This window comes from Miniopterus schreibersii (assembly GCF_964146895.1).
Source record: "Miniopterus schreibersii genome assembly, chromosome: 12".
Lineage (NCBI taxonomy): Eukaryota > Metazoa > Chordata > Mammalia > Chiroptera > Miniopteridae > Miniopterus > Miniopterus schreibersii.
The window spans coordinates 46,822,459-46,840,563 of record NC_138112.1 but is presented as its reverse complement, the minus strand read 5'-3'; the positions used below and the strand labels follow the sequence as shown (position 1 = coordinate 46,840,563).

Below are 18,105 nucleotides of genomic sequence, written 5' to 3'. Positions count from 1 at the left end.
TATCTTTCTCCATTCCTTCACTTTGAGCCTATGTGTGTCCTTACGGTTGAAACGAGTTTCTTGTAGGCAGCATGTAGTTGGGTCTTGTTTTTTTTATTCAGCAAGCCACTTTATGGCTTTTGATTTAGCCATTTACATCTATTATTGATAGGTAAGGACTCACTAATGCATCTTATTCATTGTTTTCTGGCTATTTTAGAGTTCACTTGTTCCTTTCTTCCTCTCCTGCTGTCTCCCTTTGTGAATTGATGATTTTCTATAGTGGAATGCTTTGATTTTTTTCTCTTTATTTTTTGTGAATCCACTGTAGGTTTTTGCTTTGTAGCTACCATGAGGCTTACATAAAACATCTTACAGACAGAACAGTATATTTTATGCTGATAATAATTTAACTTTGGTCACATATACAAACTCTACCCTTTTATCCCCTCCTTTTTTGTTTTTGATGTCACAGTTTACCTCTTTTTCTATTGTGTATTCATTAACAAATTATTGTAGTTAGTTATTTTTAATATTTTTGTGCTTTATCCTTTATATTAGAATTAAGTGGTTTACACACCATCATATTACATTATTAGAGTACTTTGAATTTGTATATATACTTACCTTTACCAGCATATTGTATGTTTTCATGTTACTAATTAGCATCTTTTCATTTCAGCTTTAAGAACTCCTTTCAGCATTTCTTGTAAGGTAGGTCTAATGGTGATGAACCCCCTTAGCTTTTGTTTTTCTGGGAAAATCTTGATCTTGCCTTCATTTCTGAAGGATAATTTTGCCAGATTAGAGCATTCTTGGTTGGCAGGTTTTTTTGAGGACTTTTAATACATCATCCCATTCTCTCCTAGCCTGTTTAAGTATTTTGCTGAGAAATTTGCTGATAACCTTATAAGTTCCTAGTAAGTTACAAGCTTCATTTCTCTCCCTGCTTTTAAGATTCCCTCTTTGTCTTTGACAGTTTTATTATAATGTGTCCTGGAGAGGACCTCTTGGAGTTTATTTGGTGACTTATGAGCTTCATGTACTTGGATATCCAAATTTCTCCCCATATTTGGGAAGTTCTCAGCTATCATTTCTTTAAATAAGCTTTCTGACCCTTCCCTCCCTCTGGAACTCCAATAATTCACAAATTATTTCTTTTCTTTTTTTAAAAATATATCTTTATTGATTTCAGAGAGAGGAAAGGAGAGGGAGAGAGAGAGATAGAAACATCAATGATGAGTCATTGATCGGCTGCGTCCTGCGCGCCCCCAACTGGGGATTAAGCCTGCAACCCGGACATGTGACCTGTCCGGGAATTGAACCCCGATCGTCTGGATCCTAGGTCGACGCTCAACCGCTGAGCCACTCCTGACTGGGCACAAATTATTTCTTTTGATGGTACACCATAAATCATGTAGGCTTTCTTTACTCTTTTTCATTTTTTGTTCTCCTCTGACTAGGTAATTTCAAAGTTATCTTCTAACTTACAGACACTTTCTTCTGCTTGATTCATTCTGCTGTTGATGTCCTCTATTGCATTTTTCCATTTCACTCATTGTGTTCTTCAGCTTTAGAATTTGTTTCGTTTTTTTATGATTACTATCTCTTTCTTATACTTCCCATTTTGTTCATGTACTGTATTGTTTTCCTGACTTCATTGAATTGTCTTTCTATAGTTTCTTGTAGCTCATTAAGTTTCCTTAAAACAGCTATTTTGAATTATCAGGTAAATTGCAGATCTCCATGTCTTTTGGACTGCTTACTAAAAGGTTATTGGGATCCTTTGGTGATGTCACGTTTTGTTGATTTTTCATGTTCCTTGAAGGTTTGTGTGGCTGTCTTCACATTTGAAAGAGCAGTTACCTCCTCTAGTCTTTACTAACTGCCCTCTTCAATGCACCCAAACTTGTATTTTTTGTTCCAGTGGTATGCTGGAACTTCTCTGCTGGAAACCTTGCCTTCCACAAAGACTCCCTCACCTGTGGGTGATCGTCTAAGATAATATTTTCCAGGGGCTCCTCCACTGCAGCTGAGAGGGGCTAGAGTCAGTTCATGGGCAACTGCAGTGTCCACAAGCAGTACCAATGTCTGTATGCCTTTTGCCTGATGCATGTGTGGGTAAAACTCCTGGGTTTCTTGGCATATGGTGCTGGACCCCACAGCTTCCACAAAACACTTTTATCCGTGGATGGATGCCAAATTGTTGCTGTTGAGGAGAAGACATAAACGAGGGATATCTTACTCAGCCATGATGCCCCCTATATATTAATAGTAGCATACCATATAGACAGTTCTGCATCTTGCATTTCACTTAATATCTTAGACTACTCCATAGCAGTACCTAGAGATCACACTCATTCTTTGTAATAGCTGCATCCTATTGTAGGAATATGACAATCTGTTGTTTTTTTAAATCGAGGTATAATTGACATATAATATTGTATTAGTTTCCGGTATGTAACATAATGATTCAATATTTGTATATATTGTGAAATATCACCACAATAAGTCTAGTTAACATTCATTACCGTACAAACCTGTTCTTTCATTTAGGTTGTTTCTAGTCTTTTGTAACTATTGACAATGCTGCAGTGAATACTGTAATATACAGGCCTTTGTGCTGTGTGAGCACTAATGTAGGATAAAGTTCTAGTAGTGGAATTGCTAGGTCAAAAGGTACATGCATTTAAATTCTAATAGCTTTTACCAAACTACCTTCAAAGAGACAACCATTTTATAGTCCTGTCAGCAATGAACAAGAATGTCTTTCTCTACAGTGTGCTTTTTGCCAATTTGATATCTAAAAAATAGTATTTCACCTTAATTTTAATCTGCCTTTCTCCTATTATGAGGTGGTTGAGTGTCTTTTCATTTGTTTAAAAGCTTCTTTTATTTATTACTTTTTTGTGAATTGTGTGTTCATGACCTTTGTCCACTTAATGCAGTATTTCAAATTAATGTTTAACAATAAAAACACTACTTTTCCCATTGTCATTTGCTCAAGAATCTCCTCAAAGACAGGAGGCCCTTACCCTGCCTGATTTGGCTCAATGGTTAGAGTGTTGGCCCATGGACTGAAGGGTCCCAGGTTCGATTCCAGCCAAGGTCATGTACCTTGGTTGCAGGCTCAATCCCCTGCTCAGGTCCAGGTCCATGCGGGAGGCAACCAATCCATGTCTCTCTCACGTCCATGTTTCTCTCTTTCTTTCTCCCTTCCACTCTCTCTGAAAAGCAATGGAAAAAAAATATCCTTAGGTGAGGATTTAAAAAAAAAAAAAAGGCAGGAGGCCCTCTCCAACAGGTGTTAAGGGTCCTCCACAATCACACCAATTCCCTTTTTCTAACTCATATCGGTGAACTACCCAAATATCACTGTCTGTTCCCAAGAAAGGGTGTGTGTATGGCCTCCTCAATATCCCACACCTCTCCCACAACCCTGTTTGCTCTCCCATCTCTCCTCTTCCCAAACTTGACCAGTCCTTTAGGTCAGCCTAATCTTACTACAAGGGTGACTTTCTGAATAACTAATGCCCACACTTTTATGTGGGTCTCATCTCATTAACTATAGCCTATGTCCCTCAAAGGCTGGGCCTGATATCTCCCATCTTCCCCTCTGTCCCTGTTCAGTGTGCAGGGGTGTCAGTGTGGAGGGTTTCACCCACTCATTCAGCACTTACGTGCATACATGAGTCAGGCACTGTTCCAGGCACCATGGATATGACAGTATATGAGACAGGCCCCTCCTCTCAGCTAGCTGACATTGTAGTGATGGCAGGGGACTAATATACAACAAACAAGGCAATAAAGAAACACACACAAATAAGGTCAGTTAAGAAACAGTAATGGGATAGTGAAGGGAGGAGGGGAAGACTCTCCTTCAGACAGAGGGGTCAGGGAAAGGATCCCCCAGGAGCTGAGATGAGAGCACAGACCTGAATATGAGAAGGCTCCAGCCATGAAAAGAACTTCCAGAGCCCCCACTGGAGGATCTGCTCTTCTAAAAATTAACAGACGGCTGAGGTACAGCCCAGCACTCAGTTATTCGGGAACTGAAGGCAGAGCCTGCGATCCCTACAACTTTAGGGTTGTGTGTGTGTTTGCGGGGGAGAGGACCTGCGCCCACCTGTTTCATATTCCAGCTGCGAATTTGGGTAAATGAAATTATGCTTGACCTGGCATTAACAGAGGACCTACTACATTGTCACTTCATTTAATCTACACAACCATCCCGTGTAATATTTATTATTAACTTTATTTCACAGAGGAAGAAACAGGCTCGGAATATGGAAGTAACCTGGTGAGGCTTACATGGTTCAGAAGGAAGTACAGTTCCCGGAGAGAAAAGTTCTGCCGCAGGAATCGGGTGGGGTTTACTGGAACATTCGGGGTGCACCCTGTTTCCGGAGTTTGCCCCCGGAGCCCAGACAGCGGCCCCCGCCCCGCCTGAGTCTCCGGGGCTCCGGGGCCAAGGGGCGCGCGGAGGGCTGGGGGCGGGGAAGCCCGGGGACAAAGGCCGCGGCCGCCGCGCTCGGGCTGGCGGGTGCGGCGCGGAGCTCCTGCCGCCGTCCGGGACCCGGCCGTCCGCCCGCGCCCGGAGGAGCCCGCTCAGCGATGGAGGGCCCAGGGGCGCCGCGTGGGCCCGCGCCGGCCGAGCCCGCCTGCCCGCCCCCCGCGCCGCCCCCTCCGCCCCCTCCGCCCCCACTCCCTCCCTCCCGCCCCGCGGCGCCCGCGGCGGCTCCGCGCTCGGCGAACATGGCGGCGGCGGGGATCGGGCGGGACACTTTACCTGAGCACTGGTCCTACGGAGTGTGTCGGGACGGCCGCGTCTTCTTTATCAAGTGCGGCGCGGGAACGCGGACGGCGGGCGGGGGCGAGGGGCCCGGCGGGATGCGGGCCGGGCGGGCGTCCCCCGGGTGGCGGCGACGCTAACAGGTGCACCTCTCTCCCCGTAGTGACCAGCTCCGCTGCACGACCTGGCTGCACCCACGCACCGGGGAGCCAGTCAACTCCGGCCACATGATCCGCTCAGGTGGGCGCAGGGTCGGCGGGATGGGGCAACCGGGGGCCGCGCGCCTGGGTGGCCAAGTTTGACCTTAACTTTTCTCGCGTTTCCGCAGACCTGCCCCGCGGCTGGGAGGAGGGCTTCACGGAGGAGGGCGCCAGCTACTTCATCGAGTGAGTGACCGGGGCGCCGTCGCGCTCGCACCTGTGCCGCGGGTCCCACCCGGTTCCCGCCGCGCGCCCGCGCCCCCTCCTCCCGCGCGGTCCTGGGCGAGTTGGCGCGCACAGCGCCGCGGCCGCAGATGTGGGGTTTTGTTTGCCGGAGTTGTGAGGCGGCTGCTGGACCGCGGCGGGGTGGGGTCCGCATCTCCGCTGGGGAACCGGGGCCGGGGGCCGGGATCCGGCCCGCTGCGGGGCTGGGGCCGCAAACTGCGATCCTGGATCAGCAATTGGGTTGGCTTTGGGCGCTGGTGTGAGGGGCCGGACACGCCTCCCATTTGGGGTCTCGGGCTGCGCAGGGCCGGGACCCGGGTGAGCGCGGTGGGGAGAGTAGACTAGGAGTTCGTTCCCGCGTCGGGGAACCGGAGGGTGGGGAGGGTGAGGAGGGAGGGAATCTCGTTTGGGGCGGGCGGTCTTTCTGTTCGGCTGCGTTCTCGGGGATGGTAGCGTGGAGCTGGAACCGCACCCCACCCCGCCCCTCCGTCGCCGGCCTGCTGGGGAGGGGTGGGGGTGGGGAGGGGAACCGATTAGGCGGTAACCTTGCTTGGAACCGGGCGCGTCTCCAGCCGGCGCTCAGCGGGGACAGTCAGACCTGCCTCTGCTTAGTCAGGTAGTGGCTTTTCCAAAAAAACCCGGGAACCTTGCCTCATAAACCAGGTTATCCCAGACCTGGGTCTGTAGAAATGAACTCGAGGCGCCGTTCAGGCGCTAACACTATAGCGTAGTCTTTACTTTCCCGCTGCTCAGGGCAGTGCCTCTGTTGCAGCGTTTCTTCCTCTGCCTGCTCCCCAGTGAGCTCCATGAGGTCACACAGTGCTTTTGATCCTTTGCCCCAGTGCCTGGCACAGAGTAGGCACTCGGTAAATGTTTATTCACTGAATGAATGAACTAGCTTAAGGTCTGGCTGGACGGTGGTCTGACTAATACTAAATAGTTTTGGGGACTGTGAGTCAGAAATCCGTTTTTTTTACTACCAACTTGAAAACACTGCTTGTCGGCAGTGGAGCAGTATTTTCGAAGCTCAGATGGTTCCGGAAAGGCCCAGAGCCTCCCTTCTGGATTTGGCTCTTGCAGGATTATTGAAATTCTGATGGATGAGATTAATAGAAGTGAGCACTAGGACTATAAATGCTGTTCTATCCTGCCTTGTGTGTGTGTGTGTGTGTGTGTGTGTGTGTGAAGTTGGGGAGCTGGTTGGGACCATTAGAACTTATCAGTGGCCCTCTCTGGCTCATAACTGCATCTGTTGAGACTTACTAGATATCTCCTGTGTGCCACACATTGTTCTAGGCGTTGGGAGTACAGAAGCGAATGTGGCACTTTAGAAAGATCACTCTAGCCCAGCTGGCATCGCTCAGTGGTTGAGCGTCCACCCATGAACCAGGAGGTTACAGTTAGATTCCATCTCAGGGCATATACCCGGTTGTAGGCTGATCCCCAGTAGGGGGCTTGCAGGAGGCTTGCAGTGATTCTTTCTCATCATTGGTGTTTCTCTCTTGCTCCCTCTCCCTTCCTCTTTCTGAAATCAATTTAAAGAAAAAATTTATTTTTTTTTAAAAAGAAAGATCACTCTACCTGTAGTAGAGTGGGCTGGATAGCAGTAGGTGGCTGCTGCTGTAGTCCAGGCAGGAGTTAATGATGGCTTGACTGAGGGTGGTAGCCCTGAAGGTGGAAAGGAGTGGTCAGGTTCAGGCTTGATGATTTGGATGCAGTCTGTGGGAGAAAGAGAAGAGTCAAAGATGACTCCTAGAGGCTTGAGCACCTGGGTGGACGGTGCTTACATCATTGAGGTTGGAAGGCCGGAGGAGGCGCAGGTTTGGGGTGGGGGAGAGTGCGAGATCTTGTTTTGCCACGCTACATTTGAGATGTGAACATATCAACCAGTCAGATGTATGCATCTGAAGCTAAGGGAGAGAGAGGACTGAAGAGAGACATTTGGGTTTTATAGGTGTTATTCAAGGCAACAGGATTAGATGGAATTACCTAGGAGAGTGCAGACAGGAAAAAGAAGATGCCCCAAGCCTTGGGACAGAGCAGCAGTTAAAAGAGGTGGATCCAGCAAAGGGGAGTGAGAAGAACTGAGGAGGTAGGAGAAAGCCTAGGAGAGTGAGGGCTCCCAGAAACGTACAGGACAAAATCTGGCAGGAGTAGATGGAAGAGAAAAGGAATGAAGAAATGGAGTCAATAAGTTTGGGTCAATCTTCCAAGGCAGTTGTGTTACAAAGTGGAGATGAGAAATTAGCTGAGGACTGGAGAGGATGTGGGTTTGAGGGAGAGACTATAGGAGATTGTAGAGCATGGTTTGTTCTGATGGGAATGATCCAGTAGAGAGGGAGAAATAGATGATGTAGGAAGGAGACGGGACCGTTGCTGAAGCAGTGTTTCTGCGAGATGAGAGGGAAGGGACCCAGGTCATAAGTCTAATTGGTCTTAGATGGGTACAGGGCACTTCATCCATTGATGGGAGGAAGAGCTGTGCGTGCCTGAACTGCTGCAAGGAGTTTGATAGGCTTGGTGAGGGGAGAGGTACCCACCTCTCCTGTTTAGGGTTTCTGTCTTTTCTGTGAAGTTGTAGGCAAAATCTTGAGTTGAGGGATCTGAGGGTGTGTAGGATCTTAGGCCATTGTCACAGCCTCGTGCCCTTCATCTCTTTTGCTGCCTCTTCTGTGGCAACTCTGTGAAGTCCCTCCTGATTATCCTTTAGCAAGCCCTGCTGTCCTACCTATAGGGCTTTGGCCAAGTCCTTCCAGGCAAAGGGGGAAGCAGTGTGTCACCGTGTCCCTGGGACCCTGTGCAGCTGACTGTATTTTCTACCTCGTTCTATGACGAGTTCTTGAAGACTTAAAGGTTTGGGAGTAATTACTCTCCTTTTCCCCACATAAAAAGTGTTTCACTTCAATCTGCTTTCTTGGATTTGCCATGAACTTTTCTGAATTTTCCATTTTTTTGGGGGGAGGGGGCAATTCTCTAATACGGCTCAGTTAGAGGGACAAAGTTTTAGCATCCCTGATTTTATTTTCCCGAGTGGATGCTTGCCTGGAAAATTGTGTGAGGTTTTTAGGATGCATCAATTGCTCCTGATAGCAGATGTTTGAATACTCTCCAGAATCCATTTCTTGAAGGAGAAAACCTTGAGCTAAGGGAGGTGGATTTCAGTTTTGGTTTCTCCACTTTGTCTTCAACTGTGGATTAACTAGGGACAAAATATATGAGGTTCTCTCAGTTCTAGACTAGGCAATGCTGACATCCCCTCTAAAAAGACTTGTCCTCCAAGACTTCTCTACTTTCCCATGATTCCCTTAGCCAGTTAGTAGGATATAATAACAATTGTGTTAATAGTGCCATTAATGCAGCAGCAATCAGAGTACTAGAGATTTTGTAATAGCCTCATGTTTTCAAGTCCTTGAAAAATACCAGGAACTGTTTTATAACTGTTATGTGATTTAATTCTTACAACAACTTAATGAAGTAGGAAGTTACTAGTTTCATTTTACCTATGTGGAAACATGTAATAATCCTGGTCATTCCAACAGCAAAGGCAGTTGGCTTTTTCTGGTACCTTTTCATACTTGATCCTTATAATAGCCCCTAAAAGCCACAGATCAGGGTCTATCCTGTTTCAGATGACGAAATTCAGGTGCATGAAGATTCAGTGATTTTGCTAAAGAGTCAGAGCTGGGACTAGAACCGCGGGTCTTCATTTTCTAATATGGTAACCATGGTAGTCATGGCGGCTTCTACCCCATGTCACAGGGGAGAGCCAGGGTTAATGAAGGCGCCCCATGCCATGTGGCATTGCTCTGACTCAGGCCGCCCAAGGCTCATGGGCCAGACCTCTTCTTTGTCTTTGCCGGGGACTGAGACTCCTTGGAAGGGCAGCAGTCCTTGGACTCCTATGCTGATTGGTGATGGTGCATGTATCTGATTAGTAAGAAATGGAAGACATTAATTATTACTTAGTAAAAACAGTCTGGCAGATATAGCCTTTTCAAACATGAGACCCATTAGGTTCTTGAAGGGGCCGTGGGAATTAGAGTGTTACACTGGCCTGGTCTTCAGGGGTTTCATGGAACCCCATGCGCTGGGTTCTCCCTACAGCAGTTTTGAATAGGTCCTGAGTCGAAAAGGAGGGTGAATGGCAGAGAGGAGGGGTTCTGGCTACCCTGCCTGTGCCAAGGTTGATCCTTAAAGGCAGAACCCTGTTCTCCACCTCTGAGACTGGCGCCCATCCCACCACTGGGCACTGAGTAGGCACCTGGTATGCATTAAAGCAGCAGTGTTTGAGGGACACAGGGGGTTAAGTAGGTATTCCGGGTCTTAGAAAACTTCTTATTGGAGAAGAGATCAGAGTGTGGGGAAGACCAGGCAAGGTAAGCGAAGCAAAGTAGCCAGGAACGGCGGCTGTCAAGGCTGGTGCCTGGACCCCAGGCTTCTTGTATGTATTTCTTGCCGTCAGGCACAGCACACAAAGCAGGAACCTGACCTCTGGCTTCTTAACCTCATGACCTCATGCTCTGTATCTGGGGGGAATCAGCTGATTGTACAAGGTCCCTTCTAGCTTCATGTTCCTCAGTTTCAGCTTTGGAGCCTGCAGGGCCATCCATGTAGGTGCCAGTGCCCTTGTGGGTGCACATCTCCAAATGAGGGCAGCGAGGCTCTTGGGAAAGACAGTTCTGAGGGTTGGAGTAAGGCTGACTTTCCACTCCACTCCCCAGCCCTTTGGACCAAAGCAAGTCCCAGGGGCAGGACTGGCTCAGAATTTGCAGGGCCCAGTGCAAAATGAAAGAGCAGGGCCACTTGTTCAAAAAGCCAGAAAAATAAAGGTATTAAGGTATAAAACTTTTTCTTTCTTCTAAAGTCTTTTCCTCTACTTGTCATAGTGTTTTTATTTGCTATTTAATGTCATTCTTAGTTTTAAAAAGTTTTAAATTATTAACATAAATCTTATGGTTCATCTCTATATAGTGGAATATAATATTTTATTTTATTTTAATTTTTTATTGTTCAAAATATTACAGATGTCCCTTTTTCTCCCCATTAAACCATTCTACCCCGCCCCACCCACCTCCCCAGTCCCACTCCACACCATTGTCCGTGTCCTTGGGTTGTGCATATATGCATTTAAGTTCTTTGGTTAATCTCTCTCCCTCCACCCCTCCCCCCTTCCTTCTGAGATTCATCTGTCTAATCCATGCTTTCATATCATTGAATCTGTTCTGTCCATCAGTTTATTAAGTTCTTTAGATTCACATGTAAGTGAGATCATGCGATGTTTGTCTTTCTCTGCCTGGTTTATTTTGCTTAGCATAATATTTTCCAGGTCCATCCATACTGTCCCAAAGGGCACAGATCCTTTTTTTTTTTTTTACAGCTGCATAGTATTCCATGGTGTAAATGACCCACAGCTTTTTTATCTACTCAGCTACTGATGGGCACCTGGGCTGTTTCCACATCTTAGCTGTTGTAAACTGCGCTGCTATGAACAGGGGTGCATAGGTTCTTTCTGATTAGTGTTTCAGCATTCTTAGGATATATTCCTAGAAGTATGTAGATATCAGGACATTGACCTCATAGGCTGAATCACCGCCACCATGCACCACTCTGAGACACTACAGGGCAAGAGTGAGGGTGCTCAGGCCCCCTGGGACAGGAGTGAGGAGCAGGGAGGCTGGGAGTGGGCAGTTAAAAAACTGTTCCAGGGAGGCAGGGAGTGGGGACTGATGTGAGCCAAGGCTTCAGGCCTCCTTCAGAAGTGTTACCCTTCTAGAGATAATGCTAAATATCTAGAGTGTGTTCTTGTATTCAGCAAACCCATTTTTGAGTCTGACAGAGGGAGGGAGGGTGGAAGAACTGGGGAGTGAAGGCTGAACCAGGGGTCACAGTGTCCAGGTGGGGACCTCAGCTGGCTGTAGACATCAAGTGTGGAAGGCCTTCAGGAAAGCCTATGAACACTGGGTGGCCCAGGAAGCCACCTTCTTGAGGTTTAATTATGCTGTCAGCCAAGGGACAGTCTCTCAGGCTAGCCCAGGAAGTCCATCCTGTCTGCCACGTTTTACTCCCCAGATAGATGTTGAACTTCATGTTAGTGAGATTTGTCTCGGAGAGTGCCAACCTGGTGGTTTATTTAGTTGTCATCTTTCTCATTGAGATGTTTCTGGGAATAGCAGTCCCAGAAACTTTATTTCAAGTAGAGAGCAACCGTTCTACAGAGTATTTCTGGGCAGCTCACAGCTTACATGTATTTAAAAGGGAAATTCTGAAACCTCTTGTTGCAAATTAAGAAAAGGTTCCCCCAGCTTGGCAAGCTCTGGCAGAATCCCACACTCCGCGTTTCGCTTCCTGCTTGTTTCATCAAGGGCGAAAACTGACTCACGGCTTGAAATGCTGGGCTCTGTGAGGGAGGAACAAGAGCGGCGTTGTGCAGAAAGCTGAAGGAAGGATTAAGAGCCACGATGTGTACCATGGTCTCAAAACCCTCCCGGAAAAGATCTGGAGAAAACTCTTTAAGAAGCCGGTCGCCAGTTGCTTTGGAAGGCTCTTTTTTCCCCAGAGAAAGGACAGGGTGCGGGTTGTGGGGGAGAGGTGTTAGCCCCGATTCGCAGTGCTGTGTGTGAGAGGGTGGGTGTAGGTTTCTTGTGCACCGATGGCAGTCTTTCCATTCTCTTGTTTATGGGAGTTCCCCGGGCTGGTGTGGCTCAGTTGGTTGGAGTGTCGTCCTGTGCACTGCAGGGTCGCAGGCTTGATTCCCGGTCAGGGCACATACCCAGGTTGCGGGTTCTATCCCTGGGGGTTTGTACGGGAGGCAAGCAGTCGATGTTTCTCTCTCACATTGATGTTTCTCTCCCTCCCTCTCCTTTCCTCTCTCTCTAAAAAATCAGTAACATATCCTCAGGTGAGGATTAAAAAAAATAAAATAAAATAAAAAAACTTTAAAAAAAATACTTATGGTAGTGAATCTAAGATTTTGGAAAAAAGGAGCTTGTTTTATTTTAAATATTTTTCATTTACAGTTGACATTCAAGATTGCATTAGTTTCATATCAGATTAGCAAAAATGAAATGTTGGATGACATCTAGTGTTGATGAAAAAGTTGGGAAATGAGTAGTTTGTATACTATTGATTAGAATAAATTTATGCAAACTTTCTGGAAGACAGTTTACAATGTCTACACCAAGTCTATACCAAACTAAACTACTTATACATTTTGGAAAAAAAGATTGTATTAGTTTCAGGTGTACAGCGTAGTGGTTACACATTTATATGATTTACAAAGTAATCCTCCTGATAAGTCTTATATCTACCTCGTGCCATACATAGTTATTAGAATATTATTGATTATATTCCCTATGCTGTACTTTATCCCCATGACTGTCAACTGTACTACTTAACCCCTTCACTTTTTTCACCCAGCCCCTACCCCAACCTCCCTCCCATCTGGCCACAATCAATTCATTCTCTGCATTTATGACTTTGTTTCTGTTTATTTGTCCCTTTGATTTTTTAGATTCCACATGTAAGTGAAACCATATGGTATTTGCCTTTCTCTTTCTGACTTATTTCACTTAGCATGTTGTTGTAAGATTTCATTCTTTTTACAGCAAGTAATATTCCACTGTGTTATGTACCACAGGGAAAGGAGCTTATTTGTGAAAGCACTTCATGATGTAGACTGTTTGGTGATTTAGTGAGGTGCCTGCTCCAGTTTCCCGCCTCTCCAGCAGAGAGCCTGTTGAATCTTTTTGCTCCCATGAGACGGCAGCAGCTCAGTAAACTGGCATGGTGTCATAAGTAAATATTGGCAGAGGGAAAAGCACGGAGGAATATGGCTTTATTTGCCTGTTGTTTTGAAATGGCCGTCAAAACATTTTTATTTAGATTTTTTGAAATGAGAAGTGTTTTGGGTTAATGTCTTACTATTTACAGAGTGTTTCATGAACCTTATCTGGAGGCTCACAATTATTGTGTTCTTAGTGCAGAAATGTGGGCTCGGAGTGATGAAGTGACTTCCCAAAGCTTCATGCTGTATTAGCTCAGCTTTTTCAAGGCACAGAGAAGAGGGTGGGCATGTGGCTTGTCTCAGATCAGAGCTTCTCTGACTTATCAACCACAGCCCTAATGACAGAAGAGGGTGAAGGTCAACTCATCTGGCAGACTGGATGGTGGAAAATGCCCTCAAAATGTTGGTTGTGTACAAAAATTCATGTGAACTTGACCCTCAATTTAACTTATAAAATCCCCTTCCATATCTTCTGTTAAGATCAGTACTGTGGCAGGGATGCATCATGTTCGTTGTATAACTTTGTGTTTTCCTAGACAGAAACACGTCCCCCCAGGGGCACCAATAGTCCTATTCAGTCTCAAGTGACAGGGAAGTATGGGGAGACCGATCATTGGCTTCCCAGCCTCTGTGTCCAAAGGGGGATATACAGGTCTAGAGGAAGACAGTATCAGCAGCTCTTGTGACCTCGGTCATCTTTTGCCTGGACTGAGTTGTGCTAAACCACCTCTCTTTCTTGCATGCGGCCTATTCAGTCACTTGGGTGGTGGCCTGGCAGCAGGGTTGGTTTTTCTGGAAGCCCAAAGCACAATCATGCAACTTCATCATGCAGAAAAATACACAGACGTTGTGTATGTGGTAGCGTGTGTAAGGAGGCAGTGGGTGGGTGTGTAGGATTTGGATTCCTAAGGTTCTACTTCCAGCTCCACCACTTACAGCTCTCTGACCTTGGTCGGTTACCCATCCCCTTTAAGCCTCACTTCCTCACCAGTAAAATGGGGATAAATGTGAGAAGTATATGAATTAATTGATGGAAAGGGTTTAGCAAGTACCTGGCACATAGTAAATGCCCAGTAAATGCCAGCTCCTTGTTTGTACATCCACACACCTAAGAGATGAGGTGGAGATGTGAATTCTGGACCCTAATCTCATTCGGCTGCTGTAGGAGACAACTGGTGCCCTTGAACTGGGGCTGCCTGGGTTGGGAGCATGCAAACTCTAGGACTACTCAGAAGTTGGTTTGGACCCATAAAAACTGCATAACCATTATGGTTATTAAAAAGATGTCCTTGAAGGATTTGCTTTTAAGTGGTTGAGGTAAAAAAAACTCTGTGTGTGTGTGTGTGTGTGTGTGTTTGTGTGCGCGCCTATGCAGGGGAGTGGGTGATAGAGCAGATGGGGCAAAATGTTAGCGATGGGTAAGTCTGTGTGAGGGCTGTATGGAGATTCTTTGTACTATTCTTGTAACTTTTCTGTAAATTTGAAATGATTTCCAAATAAAAAGTTAATTTAAAAATAACACTGTTTAACCTTGTCCATGAAGGGCATACTGTTCCAGGGCTGCGGGTACCTTATTCATGTTGCAGGGACCTGGGGACAAAGAACCCTGGGTAATGAGGTGTGAAAGCGGCTCCTGGTTTGCCTCTTTCCTGGGCATCGAGAGGGCTGCACAGATGTCTGCTCCTTAATCTGGGCAGCCAGCTGGTTATCAGCTCTGACTGCTGAAGGACAGACTTACTGCCTGGTGCTGCCTGGGCCACAGATGTTGACAGTGATAATCTTCATGGTGCCCTATACTAGTTGGAAGCACGTAAATTCCTTTTTAGAGGCAGGTATTTTTATTGTCCTCATTTTACAGATCAAGCAGTTGAGATTTGGAATGGGAAGGGGTTAAACGACCTTCCCAAGGCCAGAGAAGAGCATTGGTCGGGGAGCTGGGACTTGAACACAAGTCTTCTTGGCTCCAAATTTGTGTTGTTTTGTGTGATGTGGCACTAGGTATCCTCTGGTTCCCATTGCTACCCCTCTGTCCTGAACCCTCCTATAGGGTCTATTCTGTTCCACAAACCTGGTCCTCTGAATCTTTCCTGGTGATGCTCACACAGAGCCCCCATTCACCTCCCTCAGAAAGTCCCCTACAGCATAGGAGGGTGATGGGTGGGGTGGATGGCCCCCAGACAAGGCAATGGGTAGGTTCCTGGTGTGCTGGGGAGTGGACCCCCGAACTTGCCCCCAGATGTCAGCTGACCACAGCTTAGGGGCTGATGAGCCTCTTAAGCCTGCTTAGATTAGAGCCAGACTGTCTCTTTCAAGTTCTGCAGAAGAGAGCTTCCAACATTACAGCTAGTATCCTTAGGGCTCTCAGGGGCTTTTCCTGCCAAGGCAGAGCCCTCACCCCCTCAACATCTGACAGCTTGGAGTTAGCATGCAGTCTCCTCCAGAGACACTAGCTGCCTCCTGTGCGTCCCTGGAGAAGTGCAGTGCAGGGAGGGTGGGCAGTGCGCTCAGGGGAGGGTGGCAGCAAGGGGCCCATTTCATCCCCAAACGCAGCCCCCTGGCTGCACAGCCTGCTGCGTTATCTACCCCTGGATAAAGTGGGAGATGAGACTGTCTCCTTCCCAGGAGAAGGGGAGCCAGAGCAGTGTTTTAGATAAATGCAGTAACCTCAGCAATAATCATATTCTCTCCACTTGCAAACTCAGTTGTCTGTGCACGTCCACAGATGGCATCGGTGTATCATCTGAAGCAGTGGTGAACTCCTTATTGGGGAAGCAGTTTACTCAGAGGCTTTTAGTTCAGGATTCAACCATTCACTCACCAGACTCTGATGAAGCATCTAGTGTATGCCAGTCTTCACACTGGGTGATGTGGAGAGAAATAGAAGTCACCCTCTCCACCCTCTAGCAGTGCCCAGTCCAGAAGAGAGGGACGCTGGGCTGTGCCAGTGTGGGTGACTGGGCCTGGGACCTGAGGAGGGGCCCCTAGTGAGCTTCAGAGGGTGAGTGTGAGGAAGGCCAGGCAGCTGTGGAGCAGAGCAGGGCAGCCTACGGCAGGGGAGGCTGGGGAGGAAATCGAAGGAGCTGGGGGCAAGGGTGTGTGTGTGCCCATCTTCATCTGGAAGAGGCTGGTGCTAAGTTGAAGAGTAGGGACTCGGCCTGGATAGCTGGGCTTAAGGAGAGTGGTGTAATCTGGAATATTGCTCTAGGGATTTTTCCAATTCCTGCGTCTGAGGGGTGGTGCCACATGGGGGTTACGAAATATGAATTCTGGAGTCCGAGTGTCTGGGTTGAAATCTTGGCTCTGCTGCTGGTTTGGGCAGATGACTTAAACCTGTGTATTCAGATGTTTCTTCATCTGTAAAATGGGCACGATGACCGTACTGCTGACTTAGAGCAGTGCCTGCGGTTTCGTACCTGCTAGTAAGAGTTGAGTATTATATTACTCCTGCTAGCCACAGCGCCTTCCTATGGTGGCGGGCGGCACAACCAGCAGAGGAGCTGTGCGGCTCTTTTTGGGGAAGTCTGAGATCAGGCAAGCCCAGGGAGATCTGTGCTTTCCTGTTGAGACTTGTTTTTAAAAGGAAGCCGGGCACTTTAAAATGATTGGTGCTAGATATCCAAGCAATCATTCCTCGTGTCCGAAGCCCTGTGTGGCTGTGTCCGACTGGAGAGAAATGCGTAGGTCTCCTGTGTGTATGATGGACACATCTTCCAAACGGGCAGTTCTGATTTACTCCCCATCCCTCCCCCACCCCCACCCCTCCCCTAGTGAGAGGGTTTCTAGGTATTAGTATTAGTGTTTGCACTGCCTGGCAGGGCATTTAGCTCTTTTTAAAAAAATTTAATTTTTTTTGAGGCAATGTCTGTGGTGTCTGTATTAGAGCACTTGGTCTATATTAGAGCACTGAAAGTGAACACATCTTGGAGCTTCAGCTTCCCTAATTTTACACTAATGACAGTGCTACTTTCCTCCTTAGTGTTATTTGAGAATTAAATGTGATGGCCTAGCCCGGCCAGGCGTGGCTCAGTGGTTGAGCATCCAGATGATCATCTGGTTGGGATCCAGATGATCGGGGTTCGATTCCCCGTCAGGGCACATGCCCAGGTTGTGGGCTCGATCAATGACTCTCTCATCATTGATGTTTCCATCTCTCTCTCTCCCTCTCCTTTCCTCTCTCTGAAATCAATAAAGGTACATTTAAAAATAAATAAATAAAATAAATAAATAAATAAATGTGATGGCCTATCTGAAGCTCCTAGCATGCTATTTGGCACATAGTAGGTGCTCAGGCACTGTGAGCCCTTCCATGTACAGGAGGACATTTGCCAGCATTGATTGGGTGGAGCTGTGGGAAGGCCTGGAGACAGTGTCAGTAGGGTACAGCTGTCTGTAATACCCATCCCATTACCCAGGGCAGATCCCTGAGAGCCAGGCTTTCTGGTGGGCCTCTGGTTTCCTTCAGAGAGTTTGGGAATGCTCTGCCCTCTTCTCTACCCAGATGATGCTGTCAGTCGCACAGGTTGGTAGTGGGGCTGGTCTTGTAGGTGGCCACTGAATGGGGACTGTGCCTTCCTGGGGAGGGTGGGCTGGCTGCTCCACATCTCAGAATCCACCACCACTCAGAGGTCCTCCTGAGGGCAGGGGAGGGGCTGGGGCCAGGGGTGGGGGTGGGTTGTTCTGAGTGATTGACATTGATAGCCAGAGCAGGTAAGCAGGCTGCAGTTAATTGAAAAATGGGAATTCTTCCTCTGTGTGGAAGAATAAATGTGTCCCAGCAGACAGTGGTGATGATAAACTGTAGAGGAGTCTGGTGTTACAGCCCTTTCTGAGCTGGTTCTGGGGGAGATGGGCAGGGCCAGGATTGTGACTCTGCGCCAGGAACAGCTCGCCAGCTCCTTGGGGAGCGTCAGGCACAGAGTCGGTGCTCAACCAAATTGGTGTAGGTTAGTTAATTGGACATTTGGCATAACCCTCTCAACACTGGCAGACATACAAGAAGAGAGGGTTGATTGGAATTGGGGGTCAATTGGGGTTTGTAAGCTAAAGGGGTGATGGGGGACACAAAGTTAATGGTCTGGGTCCTAGGGAAGGAAAATGTTTCCCTTCCCTGCCCATGAAAGTGTTTG

General features: G+C 47.4%; 1 protein-coding gene and 1 long non-coding RNA gene across 5 annotated transcripts in view; one reads left to right on the top strand and one right to left on the bottom strand.

Annotated features, from left to right (window-relative positions):
• Positions 1-1,236: 1,236 nt before the first annotated feature.
• On the bottom strand, positions 1,237-4,925 carry LOC308564604. Its single transcript, XR_013999968.1, has 4 exons — positions 4,769-4,925; positions 4,291-4,376; positions 3,097-3,206; positions 1,237-2,188 (listed from the first exon to the last, which is right to left on the bottom strand). It is a non-coding gene; the product is annotated as an uncharacterized lncRNA (long non-coding RNA).
• The window catches only part of PLEKHA7 (pleckstrin homology domain containing A7), a 192,577-nt gene continuing 179,178 nt past the window's right edge, over positions 4,707-18,105 (top strand). For all 4 annotated transcript variants that reach the window (XM_081153006.1, XM_081153004.1, XM_081153005.1 and 1 more), the window contains exons 1-3: positions 4,707-4,820; positions 4,935-5,011; positions 5,100-5,157. In XM_081153006.1, coding sequence (XP_081009132.1) covers positions 4,735-4,820; positions 4,935-5,011; positions 5,100-5,157 — 221 coding nt within the window. In that variant the 5' untranslated portion in view covers positions 4,707-4,734. The remainder of the gene's footprint in view (positions 4,821-4,934; positions 5,012-5,099; positions 5,158-18,105) is intronic.